The 21,491-nt window shown below is 32.9% G+C and overlaps 1 protein-coding gene across 1 annotated transcript in view; it reads right to left on the reverse strand.

Moving 5' to 3' along the window:
* LOC145289926 (prostaglandin E2 receptor EP4 subtype-like) overlaps window positions 1-21,491 on the reverse strand; it is a 154,451-nt gene that overhangs the window by 21,114 nt on the left and 111,846 nt on the right. Inside the window, exon 2 of the mRNA XM_080136449.1 lies at window positions 18,366-19,295. Within this exon, the coding sequence (XP_079992575.1) occupies window positions 18,366-19,238 (873 nt within the window). The 5' untranslated portion in view covers window positions 19,239-19,295. The remainder of the gene's footprint in view (window positions 1-18,365; window positions 19,296-21,491) is intronic.

The following is a 21,491-nucleotide window of genomic DNA, read 5'->3' on the forward strand; positions in this document are numbered from 1 at the left end:
TTCTTCCAATTACGGGATTTCCTTGGATTTTACTTGTACAAATGGAAATTCTTTTAACTTTCTTGAAGTTTTACATTTGGATTTTACCGTCACTGGATTTTTTATCTTCTACGCCATCGAGATCCAAGCAAGAGAATAAACCATCTGCTCTTCATGGATGATCTTAAGCTGTATGCTAGCTCTGACACCGATCTGCACCACCTTCTGTAGGTAGTACACACATTCTCCAGTGACATCGGAATGAAGTTTGGCCTGGATAAATGTGCCAAATGTACACTCAGAGCTGGGAAGAAGATCCACACAGAAAATATGCAGCTTAATGAAAACATCGACATCAGGGATCTAGAAGAGCATGAGGCTTACAAGTACCTTGACATTGAGGAAAACGAGAACATACAACATAAGGGAGACGATTAGTAAAGAATATGTACGCCGGGTGAGGAAAATATGCAAAACCCAACTCACCAATAAAAATAAAATTACTGCCATAAACCAGCTTGCTATGCCAGTAATAACATACAGCTTTGCTATCATTGACTGGCCACAAAAATACATCAACCGGATAGATGTAAAGACATGGAAGCTACTAACGCTTCATAAAATAATATACAGAAATCAGTGTCTACCAAGGCTGTATTTGCCCAGGGGAGAAGGAGGTCTGGGATTCTCAGAGATTAATCATCAACATAGGGCAACTATTGTGAGCACCGGTCAGTATCTGAGAAGCTCCCAGAATGACACCCTCTCAATAGTATATGAACATCAAGAGACAAGAGCCAGCAGAACAACATCAGTCACCCAGCTGGCCAAGCATTTTGGTCAGAGTTGTCTCTCAGATGAGGACGAAACACCAAACAAGTGTGCCATAGAAATAGCAAGAAAGAGCCGGCAGAAATATACCGAGACCTTTCAACAGATGAACCTTAAAGAATGGGAACAACATCCGCGTGCAAAGTATTTTCTGGGGGAACTCTCTCAGGAATACATAGATAAAGGTTATTTGGACTGACTCAAAAGAGGATCACTCCACCACGATCAGGAAAGGGTCATAATGGCTGCCCAAGACCAGGGATTGATGACCAATGCATTCAAGAAGATGGCAGCGATCAGTAATGACAATAAATGCAGGTTCTGCCATACAGAATTGGAAAGTGTTGGTCATCTGATATCAAGTTGCAAAGTTCTTCTAGGGGACGGCTACTATACAGCGAGACATGATGGAGTATGCAAGTACCTCCACTGGACCATCTGTAAAAAATTAAACATCCAGTGTAGCAGCAAGTCCTGGGAATATCAACCTGAAAGAACAGTTGGAAATGACTTATATACCATACATTACGACCATGTAATCCCTACAGACACCTACCTTGAAAATGCTGCTGTGAAACCTGACATAGTTATATGGAATAAGTCAGAGAGAGTTGCAACCTTGATTGAAGTGAGTGTTCCTAATGATGGCGGTCTTAACAGAGCTGAAAGAGAGAAACAGACCAAATACCAAGGTCTCATGTATGATACGAAAAGAAACTGGAATCTAAAGGGGATATCGATATTACCAGTTATCATAGGTGCCACAGGACTTATGAAGAAGAACCTGAAGTCCTACCTAACTAAAATTCCTGGTGACCCAAGTGCAAAAGAGATTCAGACAAGTGCACTTCAGGGAACAGCGAGGATACTAAAAAGAGCTCTCGGTTGGTTTCAATAAAAAAGCGGGGCAATGTTGGCAGCTGGTTTGGCTGCCCCATACCCAGCATTACAATCTTTAAAGGAAGAAAAAAAAAGTGTAATCAACTTTTTCTTTACCAGATTCCCTCTGCTTAACTTATTTTGTTTTCAAGTAAGATCTTTGACTTACTGGTTGTTTCATCAAATACTTCTGCAAGCAAAATCCGATCCCGCATTTTGCTAATTCCTACCCTCTGATGAGAAGGAGAGTATTTCTTCGAAATTCCGCGGATTAAGGACTATCCATTTATTTAGTGTTTCCTTTTCAGATTAAACATGTTTTTAACTCATTTCAAAGTGTGTTTTAACATATTTCATTAACTGTTTGCTCATATTATAAGCTCTAATTCCTATTTGGTTTTATCGAGCTTTTATATCTGGCTGAGATAATTTTATAAATATTAATTTTTTAATATTTATAATTTACTTTAATTTTACCATCTTGGATCATTTTGGTAAATTCAATTGTAATTTTCATTATATATATATATATATATATATATATATATATATATATATATATATATATATATACAGAGATGCAGTTTCCTCCCTCTGGACCAAAATACCGTAGGCTTACAACAACAGAGGCCGCATACAAATTTATTATGTCTACACTATTCGCCACTGTCTGGTGTGACTTTAGCACACCATTATATACACATATAGGCGTTATATTAAAATCTTACGTTAGTTCCGAGGAACGCCACGATCACAATCTCACTATTTATAGAGGTAGTAGTCCCTATTGCCCTCTCTACCTTTCCTGTACTTCCACCACTCCCACTTAACACCGCCACCATTCCTACTTATTCCTACCCTACTGGGTTTTCATCGCTCTTAACTTATTACTCGACATATACACTTAAGATATCGTTTACTATTCCTATTCATAGATTATAATTTCTCCCTTGCTAAAATCCACCCTCGCTGATTCGCTAAGCAGTATACATTCTCACCGACGAGCGAGCAATAGATAGACACAAAAAGAAAAGGGGGATACAGGGGAGGAGAGAGACAGGTAGAGAAAAAGAAAGAGAATGGGGGGAGAGGGAGGGGAGAGAGACAGTTAGAAATAGAGAAACATAGAGAGAAAGGGGAAGAGAGAGAGAGACAGAGATATAGATAGAGAGAGAGAGAGATCAGCCGTGTTACAATTCTATTAAGGTCACTCATTTAATTCGCCTCATTTTCTAATAAGCGTTCACCGGTAACTTTTTTGTTTATACACTTTTTTCGTTTTTGTATAACTAACCGATTGACATTAACACATCTTCGACGGCTACTCTCCACAAAATCGCATAGTCCAAGTATATTTTATTGGGGTGGGGGTTACAGCCACTGCAGTTTAAAATACGCTCTGAGCATCTCCAACCTTATTTATAAGTATATTAACGCATAGTTCAAGTACATTTTTATGGGGCGGGGGTACAGCCACTGTAGTTTAAAATATGCTCTAAGCACCTCCACCTTAATTTATAAGTATTTTTTTTTCGCTTAGTTAACGTGTAGAAAAATTACCAGCCGAAATTTGTAAGAAGCAACAAACAATAGCAAAAAATAGAAAAATTGTACAGTACTTTTAACGTGCTCAAACAACGTTTTTTTTTATTATTTCAAATTATGTTGTTCAAAGTGATCTTTGCATACTGATTAAAAGAAATAAACAACCAACCGGACGCTTACTTTAATTAAGGAGGCTTAATTCCTCAATTTGGAAACAAATGACTTATTCTACCACTTACCTTCAGTTCGATTAGCACTGCAAAATTTATTATTGTTTATAATTTCTCGACTGTGACCTGTTCTACACTTTAACAAATGACTGTGTTGTTCCTACGTTAATTATATTTGGAAAAGTAAAAATAATACAAATAAACCGATTATAAAAGGATACTGTAAAATTTGCAAATATCTAAATCGAATTTTTTTTGTTCATTTTCAAACTATTCAGAGCACATAAAAATATACTCGATTGTGAATGGACATGAACAGTGCTGTCAATTTAATGTAAAGTAAAACCCTTATTTCTAAGGCTTTCTAATGGTTTAGGACTCAAGACTGTTAACCATTTTTTTTTTTGCTATGGGAGATAAATTCCGCATGTTTTACTTCTTAAGAGGATTTTGTGTGGTTTTAATACGTTACAAGTCAGACTTAGAGTTAGACATATATTTAAGATTAGTAACCTGTTCCAAAAAGTTAGAGTGGGGGATCATTTTATTAAATTTATATGAAAAAATGACCCCCCACTATAAATTCTAAAAAATATTTTATTCGAAATATTCACACGTAATTGCCTAAAAAAGCAAAATCTTATTTTTTAAGAGGGGTTGCTAATGGTTCTCTTCTGCTTTTAAATATAGTTATAATTTATTTTTATATTGACAAACTGAATGTTTTCCCTTTATATATACCCTCAAATACTTTCATTTTGTGCTATTTCCCCCTATGTACATTTCATATATACCCTCCCTGATCTCCCCTTATGAATGGTTAAAAAAATTTGGTGTCCATGTTGTGCGGATTTTTCTAACAAATTTTATTTGGCAAATATTAATTCATCCTATATTTATGGGGAATTTAATCGGAAATATTCAATATTTAGGTACGCTATTATTGTGATATTTAATATATTTCAATTTGATTTTTATTATAACCACTGTTTTATTATATGATTTATTTTTTGCAAAACAAATATACCCTCTCCGAAAATCAGGTAAAACTAGCTGATAAATGTGAAAGCCTTCTGGGGAGCTAACCGCTTTAATATAATTCCAGCGGGTTTTTTAAAATCTCAGTTAGCACTATGGCTGGGAGAGGGGTGATCAATATTCTTACTACACCACCTCTCTCCACCCGTTCTTGACATTCCGATGGTCATTCTTACCCTGCGTAGTTGGGGGTGTCACTAATTTTAGGATAATCGGTACTGGAATTACTCTAACCCACATATCTTCAAGCTTAAAATGAATAAGTGTACACCGTCGTATTAACACAAGAAAAGACTATGCCCCAAACTACACATACTGGTTCCGTAGAATTATTACTGATGTGCTACGAAGAGGATATAGGCGGAAGTAACAAGTTATATGTGTAAAACATAAGCATAAATAAAAAAGGGACTTAACGAATGTGCCATTTTCTCGTAGCATAACTTCAATCGCGTCACGAAGCTCCTTTTCGAAAACTTATCCCTATTGAAATTTTAATGGCTTACAATTGCTTGTTAGTAAAAATTAAAACTGATGAAGACAACTCGATTCTCCCCCATCTCGTCGGTGATAACGTGCGAAATCATTTAACGTGATTTAATGCAATGTGATTGTTGAAAACGTAAACTTGTATCATCAGCGTATTTGCATCTTGTACTTATCGTTAGTTAAGCCGAATTGTCTGTGTGTAGATCTTCGCCTTACTCCCAACATACATTTTTATTAGTATAAGAGGTCTACAGTGGGAGGCACACCCTAACATATGCACTTATATAAATATGAAACGTTGCATAAATAAAGAAAAATGGGGAGGTATGTTGGTTACTACATTGGGTACAAATCAAAATATGACATTCTAGGATAATTTATGTTAAATATATAAATATATATATATATATATATATATATATATCTACGAGTTTATATATATATGCATATATATATATGTACGAGTTAGTTTATACATATGTGTGTGTGTGTGTGTGTGTGTGTGTGTGTGTGTGTGTGTGTGTGTGTGCTTTATTTAATGGAATGTTTTGAAAGTAAGTACATTGTTGTAAAAGAGAAATGCATTTTCAAAAGTGTATATATATGTATATATATATATAGGGAAATAAAAAAGGAACAAAGCAAGCTATGTGTTCATCAACGTTTCGTCTTTATTTCGAGACTTCCTCTGGATGAATGAAATTAAGAAAACAAAACACCTGTACAAATATTTTAAAATACATTTTGATGTAATGAAATATATGACCTGTTTTATTTCAGAAACGGAAAAAGTTGATGGAAATTTAAAAAAGAGGGTGCATAGCGTTGTGAAAGAGAGTAAGTTTATATATATATATATATATATATATATATATATATATATATATATATATATATATAAAACGTCATATGGTCGTTAATATATTTAAAAAGATATGATGCAATTCATATTCTTTTTGGAACAAATATGGATGTGTAACTGAAATGAAATTGGTGTATTTTTGTAATGTGATTTATTGACTGATTATATGTATTAATTATTATATATCTATATATCTATAAAAGTGAAAGTGTCTGTCTTCTTGTGTGTGTATCTCTGTGTCTGTGTGTGTACATTTCCCTACGCAATAACTCTGTCAATTTTTGGTCTACAGACTCGAAATTTGATATGCAGGGTACTGAGATTTGGGAAAATCGATGTGGTCGGTTTTCGGCCAGAAATTTGGCTGTTAAGGGGTCAAAGTTCAACGATTTGACCTTTGAGAACTCTATCAAACTCCTCCGACAATTTTGGGTCTAGAAACTTGATTTGAGCCCAAAACAATAAATTTTAAGGGGTCATAATAGGGGTCAAAATTAAAAAAATTGACACTTTTTTTTTTTTTTTGCTCAACATAGATGTGGTCGGTTTTTGGACAGAAATTTAGCGATTAAGGGGTCAAAGTTCAACGATTTGACCTTTGAGAACTCTACTAAACTTCTCGGACAATTTGGGGTCTAAACACGTGAAATTTTACATATAGGTTCCTTGGACATGGATCTAACTTAATAACTTGATTTGAGCCCCAACCAATAAATGCTAAGGAGTTATAATAGGGGTCAAAGTTTAAAAAATTGACCTTTTTTTTTTGTTTTTTGTTTTGTTTTGTTTTTTTGGGGTTTTTTTTTTGCTCAGCATACAAACGCCCAGGAAACGCCGGGCACCCATGCTAGTAATATATATATATATATATATATATATATATATATATATATATATATATATATATATATATATATATATTAAGTTTTCTAATTTATATTCAAATACAGATATTGATAACACAAAATCCATTTAGATAGCTCCATAGTGCAATGCTAGAGCTATAAATATTTTAATGTAATGCTTAACAAGGAAAAAATACACATTTTTGTGCTCACCTTAAAAAAATTTTCCTGACTATGCATGTATACAATTGTTTCGGTTCTTTACTGATATTTTTAGATATAGTTCTCTGCATAAATGTTTTTAGTATTCTAACGCCAGTAAGAGCACTTCTCGATGTAATACATGCATACAAACTAAACAACAAATGTCATATCTATATATGGGCAAATATGCTTCTACAACTATATTTCACCCTTTTTTATATAAAAATCCTTTAAATTATGAAGCCCGATGCATATACAAAAAGTCTATATTCCAAAGTTCAAGATGTTGTTCATCTTACTGTTGATGTCTTCCAGTATGTTAAAATGTTTAATTCTTAACAGCACCGGTTTAGTAGCGCAGAATCATTCATGGAATTATTATTTCAATTTTTGAATTTATTTCGCCTTTACTCATCAGAAAGATAAGAACTTCTACCCCACAAAACGTGGTGAGGCAACAGAAACTTTGAAAGGCAATAATTAGTGGGGATACAGTTACAAGATTCAGCATTCCTATTCTGTCGTTGTTAATTACCTGAAGAAGTCCAGAGGATGAGTTGGTCGAAACGTTGGGAACCAACAACAACTATGATGATGAGGATAACAGTCTGCAAAAAACTGAATGCACAAATTATGAAGCCTCATCATCTTAAAGCATTCAAAAAAGATAAAATAAAATAATAAATAGCATTAAAAAATATAAGGTTTTATATCAAAGTTTTCCTTCTCCTAGATGCCCGTCTTAACGAAAACTTAGGGTGCATCTCTCTTGGCAGTTGTAAATGCGCCTCCAGATACAAAGCTGGACATTTCTATACCCGGCGCAATACATACAGCACTCAGTATTCCCAAATAATCACCCATCTAGTACTGGCCAGGCTCCACGTTGTTGTTCAACATCTAAGGAGAATCGATGTGTCAACGTGATTATGTCGTATAGGAGAGTCCATATATATATATATATATATATATATATATATATATATATATATATATATATATATACGTGTGCGTGTGTGTGTGTGCGTAAAGTAGTTTTCTGAATGTAAAACCAATCAAACCCGTTTAATTTAAAGAGACCACCTAATTCATTATTAGACCAAAAAAGTTAAACAAGGTGGTCTATTTAAATTGAGATTCCACTGAAACATGTTTACACATATGTAACTAATAATGTGTGTATAATAAGAAGACTATATACCAGTTATATTCTTCATTTTTATATTCATATATATATATATATATATATATATATATATATATATATATATATATAACGTGTGTGTTGTATAATAAACAGACTATATATATATATATATATATATATATATATATATATATATACGTATGTGTGTGTGTGTTTTGACTCTCTTGTCGAAATCGACGTATTAGAGCAAACCGTTTTTTTTTCTTCGCCATTTGTTCTGTAATATATCAAAAAGTGAACATAAAGTTTATATAAGACTTTTGGATTACAATAATGAATAATGTTTTCAAACCCCCATATATATATATATATATATATATATATATATATATATATATATATATATATATATATATATATTAGTTGTGTGTAAACATTATTATTCACAATTGTAATCCAAAAGTTGGCCATATATAAACATTACGTTCACGTTTTGATAGCGTTTCAAGTATTTTAAGTGTAGTGTAATGAGGTAAGCATCAATCTGCCTCGAAATGTGTACTTTTAAGTGCAGACTAGTGAAAGTGTTTGTTTACGTGTATGTGGACAGCTGTGCTATGTACACGTGGGTGACTCCTCCCTCGAAGCAACGCAACCTCTCTGTCTTATTTGATTACATGATGACAGGGAAACTATTTCACCGTTAACACGAGTCAGTAGGTCGATAGATCACGTGAGCAGGATTTTTTCCTTCTTTTGACACGATAACAAGTAACGTTCTTATTTTTTATTATTTATCTATTTATCTATTTTCGAAAGAGGGCCACGTGCAAGTGGAGAAGGAAAAAAAAAGAGTTATGCAAAATTTGTCTCGAGAATTGTCTAAAGTTCCAACTTTTTTTTTTTTTAGCTTTCACTTTAATAAGAACGTAAATTCATGAAATGAATTTATTCGACACAATATTATTAAACTCACAAAAATAAATAAAAGCTAACGTGAATTAAGATTAAAGTTAAAGTGTTATTGTGGGCCCTCACCACTTTTAAAAAACCTTGTTAAACTTTGTGACATATTTACATTCTATGAAGGTCAGGCGCGAACGAACACCCAATAAGTTTATTATACCATATTTCTTCAAACTGAAACATAGTTATGAAAGTATACTTACGGAAATAGATATGAAAAGCCTTTGTTAAAGTTTGTGCCATATTTCAATGGAGTACAGGCGCGAATGCAGATCCCACAATTTTATTATACCATCACTATTTAAGTTGAAACATACTTATCAAAGTATTCTTATGTACATCTATATCAAAAACCCTTGTAAAAGTTTTTTTTTCATTTTTTATTTCCATACTTTGGGAGCCAGGCGCGAACCCAGACCCCACAATGTTTATGAACCACCGTTCTGCCAGATCAAACATATCCATTTCTGATCCTCGATACATCTTCTATCATTATATGTAATCAGTTTTTTAAAATAGTCAACCATATACCGGCCTATTCGGGACCAGACACACACACACGCGCGCACACACACACACAGGCGTTTTGCTTTATATATATATATATATATATATATATATATATGTGTGTTTAAATAACGGGGGGGGTCCTAACAATGTGCATAATGAACTACGAAATGTTCTTTTGCATTTTAAACGCATCTTGAGTATATTCTAAATATCTTACATTTAAAATACTTTCTGAAGAGGACGCTTCACAGAACGTCTGAAACGCGTTAAAAACGATTTCAATGATTTTAAAACATTATTACAATGATCTACTCATAAGTTTCAATGAAAAACCAAAACACGGAATAATAAAATAATGTTAAAAAATGCACATTGTTAGGACCCCCCCCGTTATTTAAACACATATATATATATATATATATATATATATATATATATATATATATATATATAAAGCTAAACGTCTGTGTGTGTGTGTGTGTGTGCGCGCGCGCGTGTGTGTCTGGTCCCGAATAGGCCGGTACATGGTTGACTATTTTAAAAAACCGATTACATATAATGATAGAAGATGTATCGAGGATCAGAAATGGGTATGTTTGATCTGGCAGAACGGTGGTTCATAAACATTGTGGGGTCTGGGTTCGCGCCTGGCTCCCAAAGTATGGAAATAAAAAATGAAAAAAAAAACTTTTACAAGGGTTTTTGGTATAGATGTACATAAGAATACTTTGATAAGTATGTTTCAACTTAAATAGTGATGGTATAATAAAATTGTGGGATCTGCATTCGCGCCTGTACTCCATTGAAATATGGCACAAACTTTAACAAAGTTATTTCCGTAAGTATACTTTCATAACTATGTTTCAGTTTGAAGAAATATGGTATAATAAACTTATTGGGTGTTCGTTCGCGCCTGACCTTCATAGAATGTAAATATGTCACAAAGTTTAACAAGGTTTTTTAAAAGTGGTGAGGGCCCACAATAACACTTTAACTTTAATCTTAATTCACGTTAGCTTTTATTTATTTTTGTGAGTTTAATAATATTGTGTCGAATAAATTCATCTCATGAATTCACGTTCTTATTAAAGTGAAAGCAAAAAAAAAAAAAAAAAGTTGGAACTATAGACAATTCTCGAGACAAATTTTGCATAACTCTTTTTTTTCCTTCTCCACTTGCACGTGGCCCTCTTTCGAAAATAGATAAATAATAAAAAATAAGAACGTTACTTGTTATCGTGTCAAAAGAAGGAAAAATCCTGCTAACGTGATTATGTGTCTTTTTAAAAAACATTTACATAACCTTTTTATTTTTATTTATATATCTGTTTATGCTTTTTTTATCAGTGTACTAGAAGGAATTCAGTTGATTACAACCCTTTCTGCGTGTTCTTTACATTACAATAGTACAACCCTGAATCCGACCGCGGAATACTGCATTGTTCAATACTGTAAAACTGAAACGAAGCTGTACTACTTGAAAAGGGCGCCATTTTCTTCTTATTCATATTTATATCGATTCTTTGCTTTAAAAAACTAAAGTAATTACGTGTTTACTTTTTTAATATCCCATTTTGCTGTTTCGGATTATTTTACTAAAGTAAGTAAAGCTTCATTATTTTTCAAAACTGTTTTTGTTTCTTTGTTTTTCGATATTTCGTCGATATTATTTAGTAAGAGTGTTTAGCAGAAAAGCCAACAAACGGCTACCCGAAAAAATAAATATACAAGAAATAAATGTTACCATAGTCACTAAAAGTTTAGTTCATTTTTTTGTTTTGAAATAGTTTTTTAATGCTCTTTACTTGAACTAATTTCAGCGAACCGAAATTAAAACGAAATTTGAGGCGATAACTACTTAAATGAATTTTTATATAAGCTACACATGCCATAATCGAATATTTCTCAAGCACAAAATAACGGAAACATTAAAATATGTTTATGAATATTCCTTACGTTGACAGAACTCTCTTAAATTGTTAACACAGAATGCTCAAGTTGCCCCTCCTTCAAATTGAAAACGGTGCTCTCCATTTCAAAGTCACTGCCATTTTTATTTTTTTAAAACCGGTTTGTGAATTATTTTTCTTTTAAACAACTTAAAAGTACAAACTAATGAACTTTTCTACCATAAAAGTAACTTTTATTGACTATGGTAACATTTATTTCTTGTATACCTATAGTATTATATATATAACATTTTCTCTTTGTAAGGAAACATCATTTTGTTGGTCACTCTTGGCTACGAATGGAAACAAAGTTGATATAAAAAATATATTTTCGCGAAAATTATCTTTACTTTCATCATATTTTGCTTAGGGTAAAATTTTTGAGTATCTCTTTACAGCCCCCTCCTTTTCATAACCTATCATACTTTCATCAATCACAGTCCATTTTCTGTAGGCTGTTTTTGAACCCAGTCAACGACGGGTATTTCTGCTTGTATATATATATATATATATATATATATATATATATATATATATATATATATATATATATATATATATATATGTAGATGCATATATATATATATATCGATGTGATTAGCTTTTAAATTTAGGTTTTTCAACTAATGAAAGAAAATAAAAATAATAAAGTTATTTGAAATACAATAAAATAAAATAGAGCGTATCCCCATTAAAGTGATAAATTAAATAAACCCACACTCCCCATTTTTCTAAAAATTATTAATTACCAAAATGTGCCTCAAATTGTTTTCTCTGGATGTGTTTGAATTTTTAATTTGTAGAAAAAGTCTGGTAGTGTGTAATGACGTCAATTAATTAATTAATCTCAACTTCAATGTTTTGTTTTAGTTTTTTTTTTTTCGTCTTCATTTGAGGATATGACTTTCGGAAGAAGATAAATAATAGATAATTATAATTAATAGTAAATCTTTCTCCCATTCATTTCTTCTCTCTTCTTTATCTTCTTCGTAGTTTAAACACATAACTTTGTCAACTCAATGTTTTGTATGATTAGTTTTTTTTCGGCTTCATTTGAGAATATGACTTTTGAGACAAGAACAAAAATATTTTTCTGTCCCCTTATGGTAGCTGTTTTTTTTTTGTTGTTTTTTTTTGTTTTTTTTTTTGTTTTTTTGCATTTACGCCCCAAACAAGGCACAGTGCCACTTTGATGTAGGGGGCTACTACCTGGGACATAACTGCAGGAATTCTATGAAGGAAGTTCAACATCAAAAGGTCTGTTTACATTACACTTGAACTTCTGCGTGTCAGAACAGCTGGGAAAGCAGGAACCCGGAAGGGAATTTTAAAGTCTAGCAGTTCCCTGTGTAGGGATGGGACTTTGTTGCTTGTCGGGTTTGTTGGGGGAATTTACGTCGAGGGGGTACAAGAGCTTGTAGTTCGTCGGAGCACATACCATTAAAATACTTGTAAAACAGGCAGAGGGATACAACATTTCGTCGATGCGACAAAGGTTGAAGCTTCGCTGACAATTCGGGACAGTTCAGATTGGCGACTCTTTTTTAACCCTATCCAGGAGTGAGAGACCAGCAGCAGAGGCACCAGCCCAAGTGTGACAACAATACTCCATGCGTGGGCGAATGGTGACCTTGTAGAGATACAAGATACTTTCAGGCGTAAGTAACTTTTAAGCATGGTAGAGAGAGAGCCCACTTTTCTCGCAGCATGAGTTTCATGTTTGTTTTTTCTGTCAAACGAACTGGATTGGAACATGGCACACCTAGGTTTTAAGTTCGTATCGCTAACGAAAGAAGAAAGTAATGCTGCTTTTTTAGCTGAGTTTTATGAATGACTAGCAGGGATACCCGGCATTACCTGAGGCCACAAGAAATAAATGGAATAAATGAAGTTGCGTTTGGACACAACTGCTATACTTAGGGTATTGGGGACATTTTGATTATTATATGCGATTTCTATCCCGGACAAGCCGAGAAAATTTTCTTGTAAATTTTGTATCCACATTTGTTTGCAACTGCTTCAATGCCACAAATAGGTTTTGGCATATCGATCCACCACTCATTAGTTGGTAGTCGAGCAAAAGTATATTGCAAAAAATATCGATCATGATGGGAAAGAGGAGCATAATGAACATTTGTAGACATTTTTTAGGTGGAGAGGTAAATTCAAATGATAGAAAGTACTTGTGTTTGGCTGAATAAAAGTAATGATAACAAATGCAAAGATTAAAAACTATAAAATGAGCATTCAAAATCACTTAGAAATTATTACAAATTATTCTTTTAGTTATTGTTTCAAATATAAATGTGGGAGAGAAGTTGAAGATGTTATCATTTTACATGCCCCCCCCCATCCACCATAGCCTTGATCCCCTGGAGGGGCATAGGCCATCCACAACTTTGTAGATGCTTTTGTAGCGAGTAGTTCTTTTTTCAGGGTGAGGGTGCTGGCCCCACATCCAACCTTCCCAGAAGGTATATACAGCGCCTGGTCACCCATCTGGTACTGGCCAGGCTCAACGTTGCTTAACTACGGTGATCTGGCGAGAACCAGTGTGTCAACCTGTTTGTGCCGTGCTATTTTTTTTTACATGCACATTTGTCAATGAGAAAGTTGTATTCAAAGTGAGCGCCACATTTGATCACAATACCGCCATTTGATTTTACTCATCAAATTTAGTTGGGACTTTGGGGGGGGGGAATAGGACTACGTGCAAAAAATATCAACCATGATAGAAGAAAATAATAAACATTTTTTTAGATATTTTTCTGGGGAGAGTAAACTCAAATCATGGAAAATACTCGTGTTTGGCTAAATGAAAGTGATGATATCAAATGCATACATTGAAAACAGTAAATAACTTAAAACATTTAAAGTATTCAAAATAGAAATTAGTCCAATTTATTTTTTTGTTGTTTTCTGTTTCAAATATAAAAGGAAGTGTGAACACTTAAAACATTTGCTGTCTCTGCAGTTTACGGACAGTGCAGGACGAATAACTTTATTATTTAGAAATAGGGGGGGGAGACTTTCTTACTATTCTGTACTTTCACATAACAATATAATAAACAAAAGATACGGTGTAATTTGAATTTCACTTGAAAAAGTAGCACGGTTTGTAAACTGCAGAAGTATGAAATAGATAAAAACACTAAAACGCCCTAAAAAAGAAGAATCTGCATTTTAAAAGGTAGCAGCTGAGTCGTCCCAATTATTTACATGTTTCAATTATTTTAAAGCAGGAACAAACGCACATTGGATCATTTTTTTTTTTAATTTTAAAAAAATATCACTTCCAACAAAAATGGTATCAACTAAATTATTATAACTCACCTAGACACTAATCAAGCACAAAATAAAATTTGTCTCAACAACAGAAAAATAAAGTTAAATATAATTTTACATTATTTTTGCTTATTAAAAAATTAGATAAAATTAACAATTAAATAAAATTACAGAATAGTGAACGAAGACCAACTCTTACATGTGAATGAGTTTCTAAATCATAACATTATTATTTCGGCATAATCTGTAAATTGCCGAAATAAAAATTACTTTTACTGCTTTGTTTTTATTTGTTTAATACTAATTTGCGAATGTTTATTTCAGTACCGTCCGTAAATTGAATAAGTTTCTTTAAGCGTTTTTATATTTTAAAATATTTTATAGTCTGTAAAGCAATGAAAATAAAACAGACGTAGTCAGCTGAGACTGAACCTAGACTTAAGGTCTTCGGGCCATTATTCTGTCCACTGAGATAAGTTGAACTTTAATGTCAATGCGTTGGAATATATTTAAAGGAAGAAAAGTTTAAATCATCTACGTATGCGCAGACGATAAAAGATATTGCTGACCTCTTCCCATCAGATTCTCCGGAATTTCTATCTCAGAGATGTAATCAATTTTTTTCTCATTTCAAATATTATTTGTCCGAGAGCTTGGTGATTCAGAAAATATAAACTTTATTGATCTCTGGTTAGTATTTTCTTTTACTTATAGCGAAACATACTGACATCTGAACATACAAAACTACACACAGACATTTACACTTAATAATAATAATAATAATAATAATAATAATAATAATAATAATAATAATAATAATAATAATAATAATTTTATAATCAATAATGATAACTGTATCCGGCTAGTCTCTATCACACGCTCACACATCCTCTCTCTTTCTTTCTCTCCCTCTTTATTTATCTACCTATCTATCCATTTATGTATTTCTATTCTTTTTATCACGTTTTTGTATCAAATACAATAGTGTAATTGACTAATGAACATAAATGACTATACATGGAAAGATAACAGTGTTCGGCGTTAACTCTGTTTTATTTTAATGGAAATTATTCCAGACAAGGCATGAGCTACTTGATCTAAAGAGCTAAAAAATACTTATTCAAAGTCAAAATTTTGCCAACGATAAGTGTGAAATGAAATAGATTATAACCTAGAAAGCAGCAATTCTTCCTCTTTGTCAGAAACATCGCTCATCGAATGTGAAGATTAAAGGACAAAATAAGAGAAGCGAGAGTTGGGAGAATGTCGAAAGTAAACCTAAGTTCCACTTTTTATTCAAAGATATATATGGTTAGATATATAATATAATTTATGAAATAAAGCAAAATTCCATCTTCATTGTGCGAATAACATGGAATGAAAAATTCATTACTTCAATGACTAGGCAGAATCAAGTATCGATTTGGCATGTGAAATGCTGTTTAGGTCTGATAACCAAAAATCCGTTCTTTTACTATTTGATAGTCTTAATACAATAAAAATGATTTCAAATAATTTTGAGTTTAATAGTGTCTCAGAAAAGATTATGAGAAATATGTTCAATTTAAATGATTTAATATTAATGTTTCGTATGCAAAACGTGTTTACAATTCCACTTTATTTTTTGACGCGATTTTCCTGTAAAAAGGAACTCATTAAAAGAAAATCCTGATTGACCGGAAGAAGATTGAATGAAAAAGTTAACTATGAAATCAACAAACCGCTCTTGGCATTGTCTGTTCAACCCGAACACTAACCAGTTTATATATTTTGTTGTACAATGTTATTTAATATTATGTGCTTTTCTTATAATATTTATAGCTATTTTGATGATACACACCAACTATCCAAATTATCCTACATGTCTTGCTATTTAGCTCTGTTCAGCATATAACTGAAGATACACCCTATACCAAAATCAAACGTAACTCTGCTACAATATTTTTCTAACAAAAGTGCTTTCTTTATATATATATACATATATATATATATATATATATATATATATATACATATGCATATATACACACACACACACACATATATATATATACATATATATATATATATATATATATATATATATATATATATATATATACTTAAAATGTACTTGCCGTAAAAAATGAAGGAAAAAAAACGGAAAAAAACTGAGACACGTGCATGCGAGTATTACGGGTTTTTTTCTAAGCAGTTCAATTCTTCTAAGTAAAAAAAAAAACTTGAGTTGAGATCGAAACCAATAACCTAAAGACAGTGGGTAACGTACGATAACCATTACACAAGCTTGCCATCATCTTTAAAAAATGTACTCAAACCTTGTGAAACAGTTGACAAACAGATAACATTCGATGGCCCCCAAGTACAAACTTTTAAATTTTGACTCCTTAGTAGCCCTCTTTTTTGGATGAAAACCAATTAAAATGTTTTCTACATGTATGAATATCCTATTTACAAAATTTCAAGTCTGTAGATAAAAAAATTCGTTGAGTATACACACATACACACATTCTCACTTTTATAGATATGTAGATAATAAGAATAATATGGCGATGGCATTTATGCCGGGGGGGCATAAAGAACAAAGATAAGATATTAGTTAATTTTATTTTACTTGAATATCGAAAATTATAGAAATAAAACAAGTGGAGTGTAAATATGGAATTCAGAAGTTTGGAGCAAGGTTACACGTAAATTCTCATTAATTCTCGGCCAATGGAAGGGCGGTTGTTAGTTATTTATCAATATTAAATGCCTTTTCTCGACATCTCAGATTACACATCGCTCTACATGAATCAGTTTCAACGATACTTTGAAGTGAGTTAAGTTTCCGGATTTTTAATATAATACAAGCTCAGTCAGTAAATCACATATATTAATTAGAACCAACCACCCACTCTCACTTCTAAAGCTACACGTTAGGCAATTCGTTAAAAATAATACTAAATGATGCTTTCAGACGTTTGTGTTTAGCATTTGGAGAACTTGAAAGATAGGACGTTATTTTTTTATTTTATTACAGGCCAGATTTATAGATGCATCCTAAGTGTGGAGTTTTAGAGTAAGATGTTTTTAACTTATATTTAATTTCACGTTGGTACAATCGATGAAAGTGAAAGCGGTGGGGGGGGAGTTCCAAAGACAAGTGGTTCGATGAAAGAAGCTATCAGAATAGAAAGCTTTCCGGTACCTCTGCAGTGAAGAGGTGATATTTTCTGTTTGTCGGATGATTGGGACTATTGACGTTCGGAGGGCATCATGTGCCGTAATTTTCTTCGAGAACATTTCGTGGAATACTTGTAAAACAAACACGTGGGTGCAAGATTCTGTCGATGGGATAGGGGCTAGAGTTTGGTAGACAATGTGGGATCTATAAGGTTAGAGACTATTTTTAAACCATGTCGAAGAGGGAGAGACTAGTGGTTGGTGCACCAGCTCAGATCTATTAAGAATACCTCCCCTGCATAGGTGAATAGTGGCTATGTAGAGATGCCAGATGTGAGACGTTTTCTATCCCGGTAAAAAGAACCCACCTATCTTGCAGCAAACTTAGCTGTGCGTATGAGATATTGATGATCCCACATCTGGTTTTACATTTGTATGTTGTTCCCAATTTCCCCATTATTTATTATTTCATTGGAGATGTTGTCTATAATAAATACTTACCATTAAGGGTGCCCAACAGACGGCAAATATAACAACAATGCCGAAAAGCAGCAGCAACATCTGCATTGATTGTTCTTTTCGCTTCCGGTTGCTGATATGTGTTGCTGACACATTTGTCAGATAATTGTTCTGTACGTGAAACGTTCCGGTTGAGTGCACCAAGGTGGCCATGGCCATAATGTTACAGACGACCGTGAAGATGACCATGGCTAAACCAACGATAGCGTAGAAATAGGAGAAGATCTGGTCGCTCAGCTCGGCGCTGTGCGAGTTGAAGAAGCACCAGTTTCCCGGGTGCTGAATGGTGTTGTGGCCGAAGCCGAATAGCGGGAACGTAGCAATGATGAAGGAGACCACCCAGATGGCCAGTAAGATCCAGAATGCTAGCATCGGATACGCTCGGGTGTTGTAGAAGTATGGATGGCAGATGGCGAGGTACCGTTCCAGGGCCATTGCGCTCACGATGAAAACGGTCGCGGAGCCGGAAAATATCATTAGAAACGAGAAATAGTCGCACAGGGGCTGTCCGCCTACCCAGTTGAGGCCATTAAAATATACAGAGATCGCCACGGGGGATGTGGCCAGGATTCCGATTATATCTGTACCGGCTAGACCTCCCACCAAACGGTAGAATATAGAGCGCTGATGTTCTTTCCTAGCCCGAGCCAAAACTATAAGGGCGAGTATATTTCCGATGGTGCCGGCAATGAATAGACCAATGGGGAAGGCTATTTCGTAGTTAGGTGATTTGCTGCTGCCGTTCAGTGTAGTAGATGTCTCATTGCTTTGTTGTTGGTTGTCACTGGCGGTTATGTTCGGAATATTTATCTGGTAAAGATATTCCTTCATCTCCTGGGTGACCAATCGCTTCATGTAGTCCGGTCACATCGATGTCTCTAACGGATGTTCACCTCCGCCAATAATGTATGTCTAAAAGAAAGTTAAAACATGAAATCATTAAAAGGGGTTTAGTAGTTTGCTTAAGGTGGTTCTGGTACAAGAGTTTATATATATTTAATAAGGCGTTAGAAATCGGAACGGTTAAAGAAGAACTGCAAAAATATAAATATCAGGTTGACAAAGTTCTTGCGATTTTTTAACTTTTAAATTCAGATGAACATATCTCAGCTCAAACAAAAAATTATTGATCAAAATAAGCACCGCCAGTATCAACACACATTTGCCAACACAAAACAAGTGTATTTATGCCAGTAACGTAAGAATCTTGCGTTCTGGTGGCGATGAAGTTTCTTAAATCACCATTGTGCTGTGCGTTCAGTAGAAGTTCCTGGACCAAATGCTTCTATCATATCGTGAGCTGTTTCAGCAGCTTTTCGTCCTAGCTTGAATTGAAATAAGAAAATTTTGCAAATTGTTTTTGTTCCATTTTGTATTCAACGTTCTGAAAAAAAGACATAATTGTTTTAAAACGACTGTAATTAAAACGATTGGATAGAGCGAAATACGCTCTTTAAAACGATATATATAAAGTAAAGGTATTATAACGAAAATCTATTTTAAAACGCATCATTTGAAATCAAAATTTTAAATTCCGCAAGAACTTTCTTGTCAACCTAATAATTAGATATTTTTCTTCAAATTCTTATTCATTTATATTTCAGTAAATCTATCACTTATTGTTAATGAGTTCTCGGATGATGTCTCAAATGTATATATATATATATATATATATATATATATATATATATATATATATATATATATATATATATATATATATATATATATATATATGGAGAGGGGGAGAGAGAGACAGGTAAAGAAAGAAAGCGAGAGAGAGATAAAAACGTTGTACACAAATGCGTATCCCTAATTGACAATAACGATAAAATTAGACTCAATATTTACTCTAAATTTTAAGCCGAAAATCTCATAGTAAATAAAAAAAACATTACTTCCTCAACTCTAAAAATATTAGACACAATCAATGTCATCTATAAGTTTAAATGGCCTTAAAAAGAGTGTAACTCTCATAATAATCTTTAAACACAGCCATTACTTTATCCCGCCGCGTAATCGTATATACTGTAAATTTTAGTACCATTTATCGACATAGTTGTCTTCCTCCAATTTGAGACAAATCTTAGTCACAAAAGTCATCATCATCGCCAATCACTCATACTTAAAAAATAATTAATGAAGTTTTATTGCTCAAGGTCCAGATGAAACTGCAATCCGATGCGTGAGTTCATTGTAGGGAAGTACAAAAGTCAATTAAATTAAAAAATATATCAAATATCAACTTAGTTTAATCCGTAAGGTCTGAATCATCCGAAATCCGATACGTGAATGGTTTATATTGAAGTTTAAGAAGTAAGTTAATAATAACTTACAGACACTGTGAACATATTTTATTTTTTTATTAATTGCTTTATTTAGTATACTGAACTTTCTATTATCACGATATATTCTAATATAAGATAATATTTATGGTTATAAGTGTAATTATATTGTAATCATATATATATATATATATATATATATATATATATATATATATATATATATTAGAGAAAGAAAATAAGGGAAAGAAAATTAAAACTGTAAGTTAAACTTTACAATCAAAATTTATTGTTCGACTGAACACTCCAAAAAAGAATTCACAAAGTCTTTATTTCGAGGAGTTTCAAAGAATGCTATTCTTGTTATTCTTCTAATCAGAGGACATAAACAAATCAGCAAATTATATTTGTAGCAATGTTAAAATTTGCTAGTTAAGGCATTAAGTGAAACCGCAATTTATTGTAGTAATAAATTGCCAAATAAAAAAGTGAAAAATATTGGATATGTAAAAAACTATATATAAAAACAAACCGCGCATAATATTTCAGCTTGCATATAACTCCGCTCAAGTTGATCCAAAATGCAAAATAGTTCTTTAGAGAGAATGTATTCCAAAATAAGTCAAGTGTGACGATGCATATAATCCGATTGGAAAGTTTTCAAAACAGCTGAAATAATGAAAATTGTTTTTTTCCGGCCAATGCAGTAGCAAAAAGTTTACCATTGTGTATATCAGGTAAACACTACATCCCTTTGTTTTATATATATATATATATATATATATATATATATATATATATAGAGAGAGAGAGAGAGAGAGAG

This window comes from Euprymna scolopes, chromosome 2 (genome assembly GCF_053919585.1).
Source record: "Euprymna scolopes isolate OS-2025 chromosome 2, ASM5391958v1, whole genome shotgun sequence".
Taxonomy (NCBI): Eukaryota; Metazoa; Mollusca; class Cephalopoda; order Sepiida; family Sepiolidae; genus Euprymna; species Euprymna scolopes.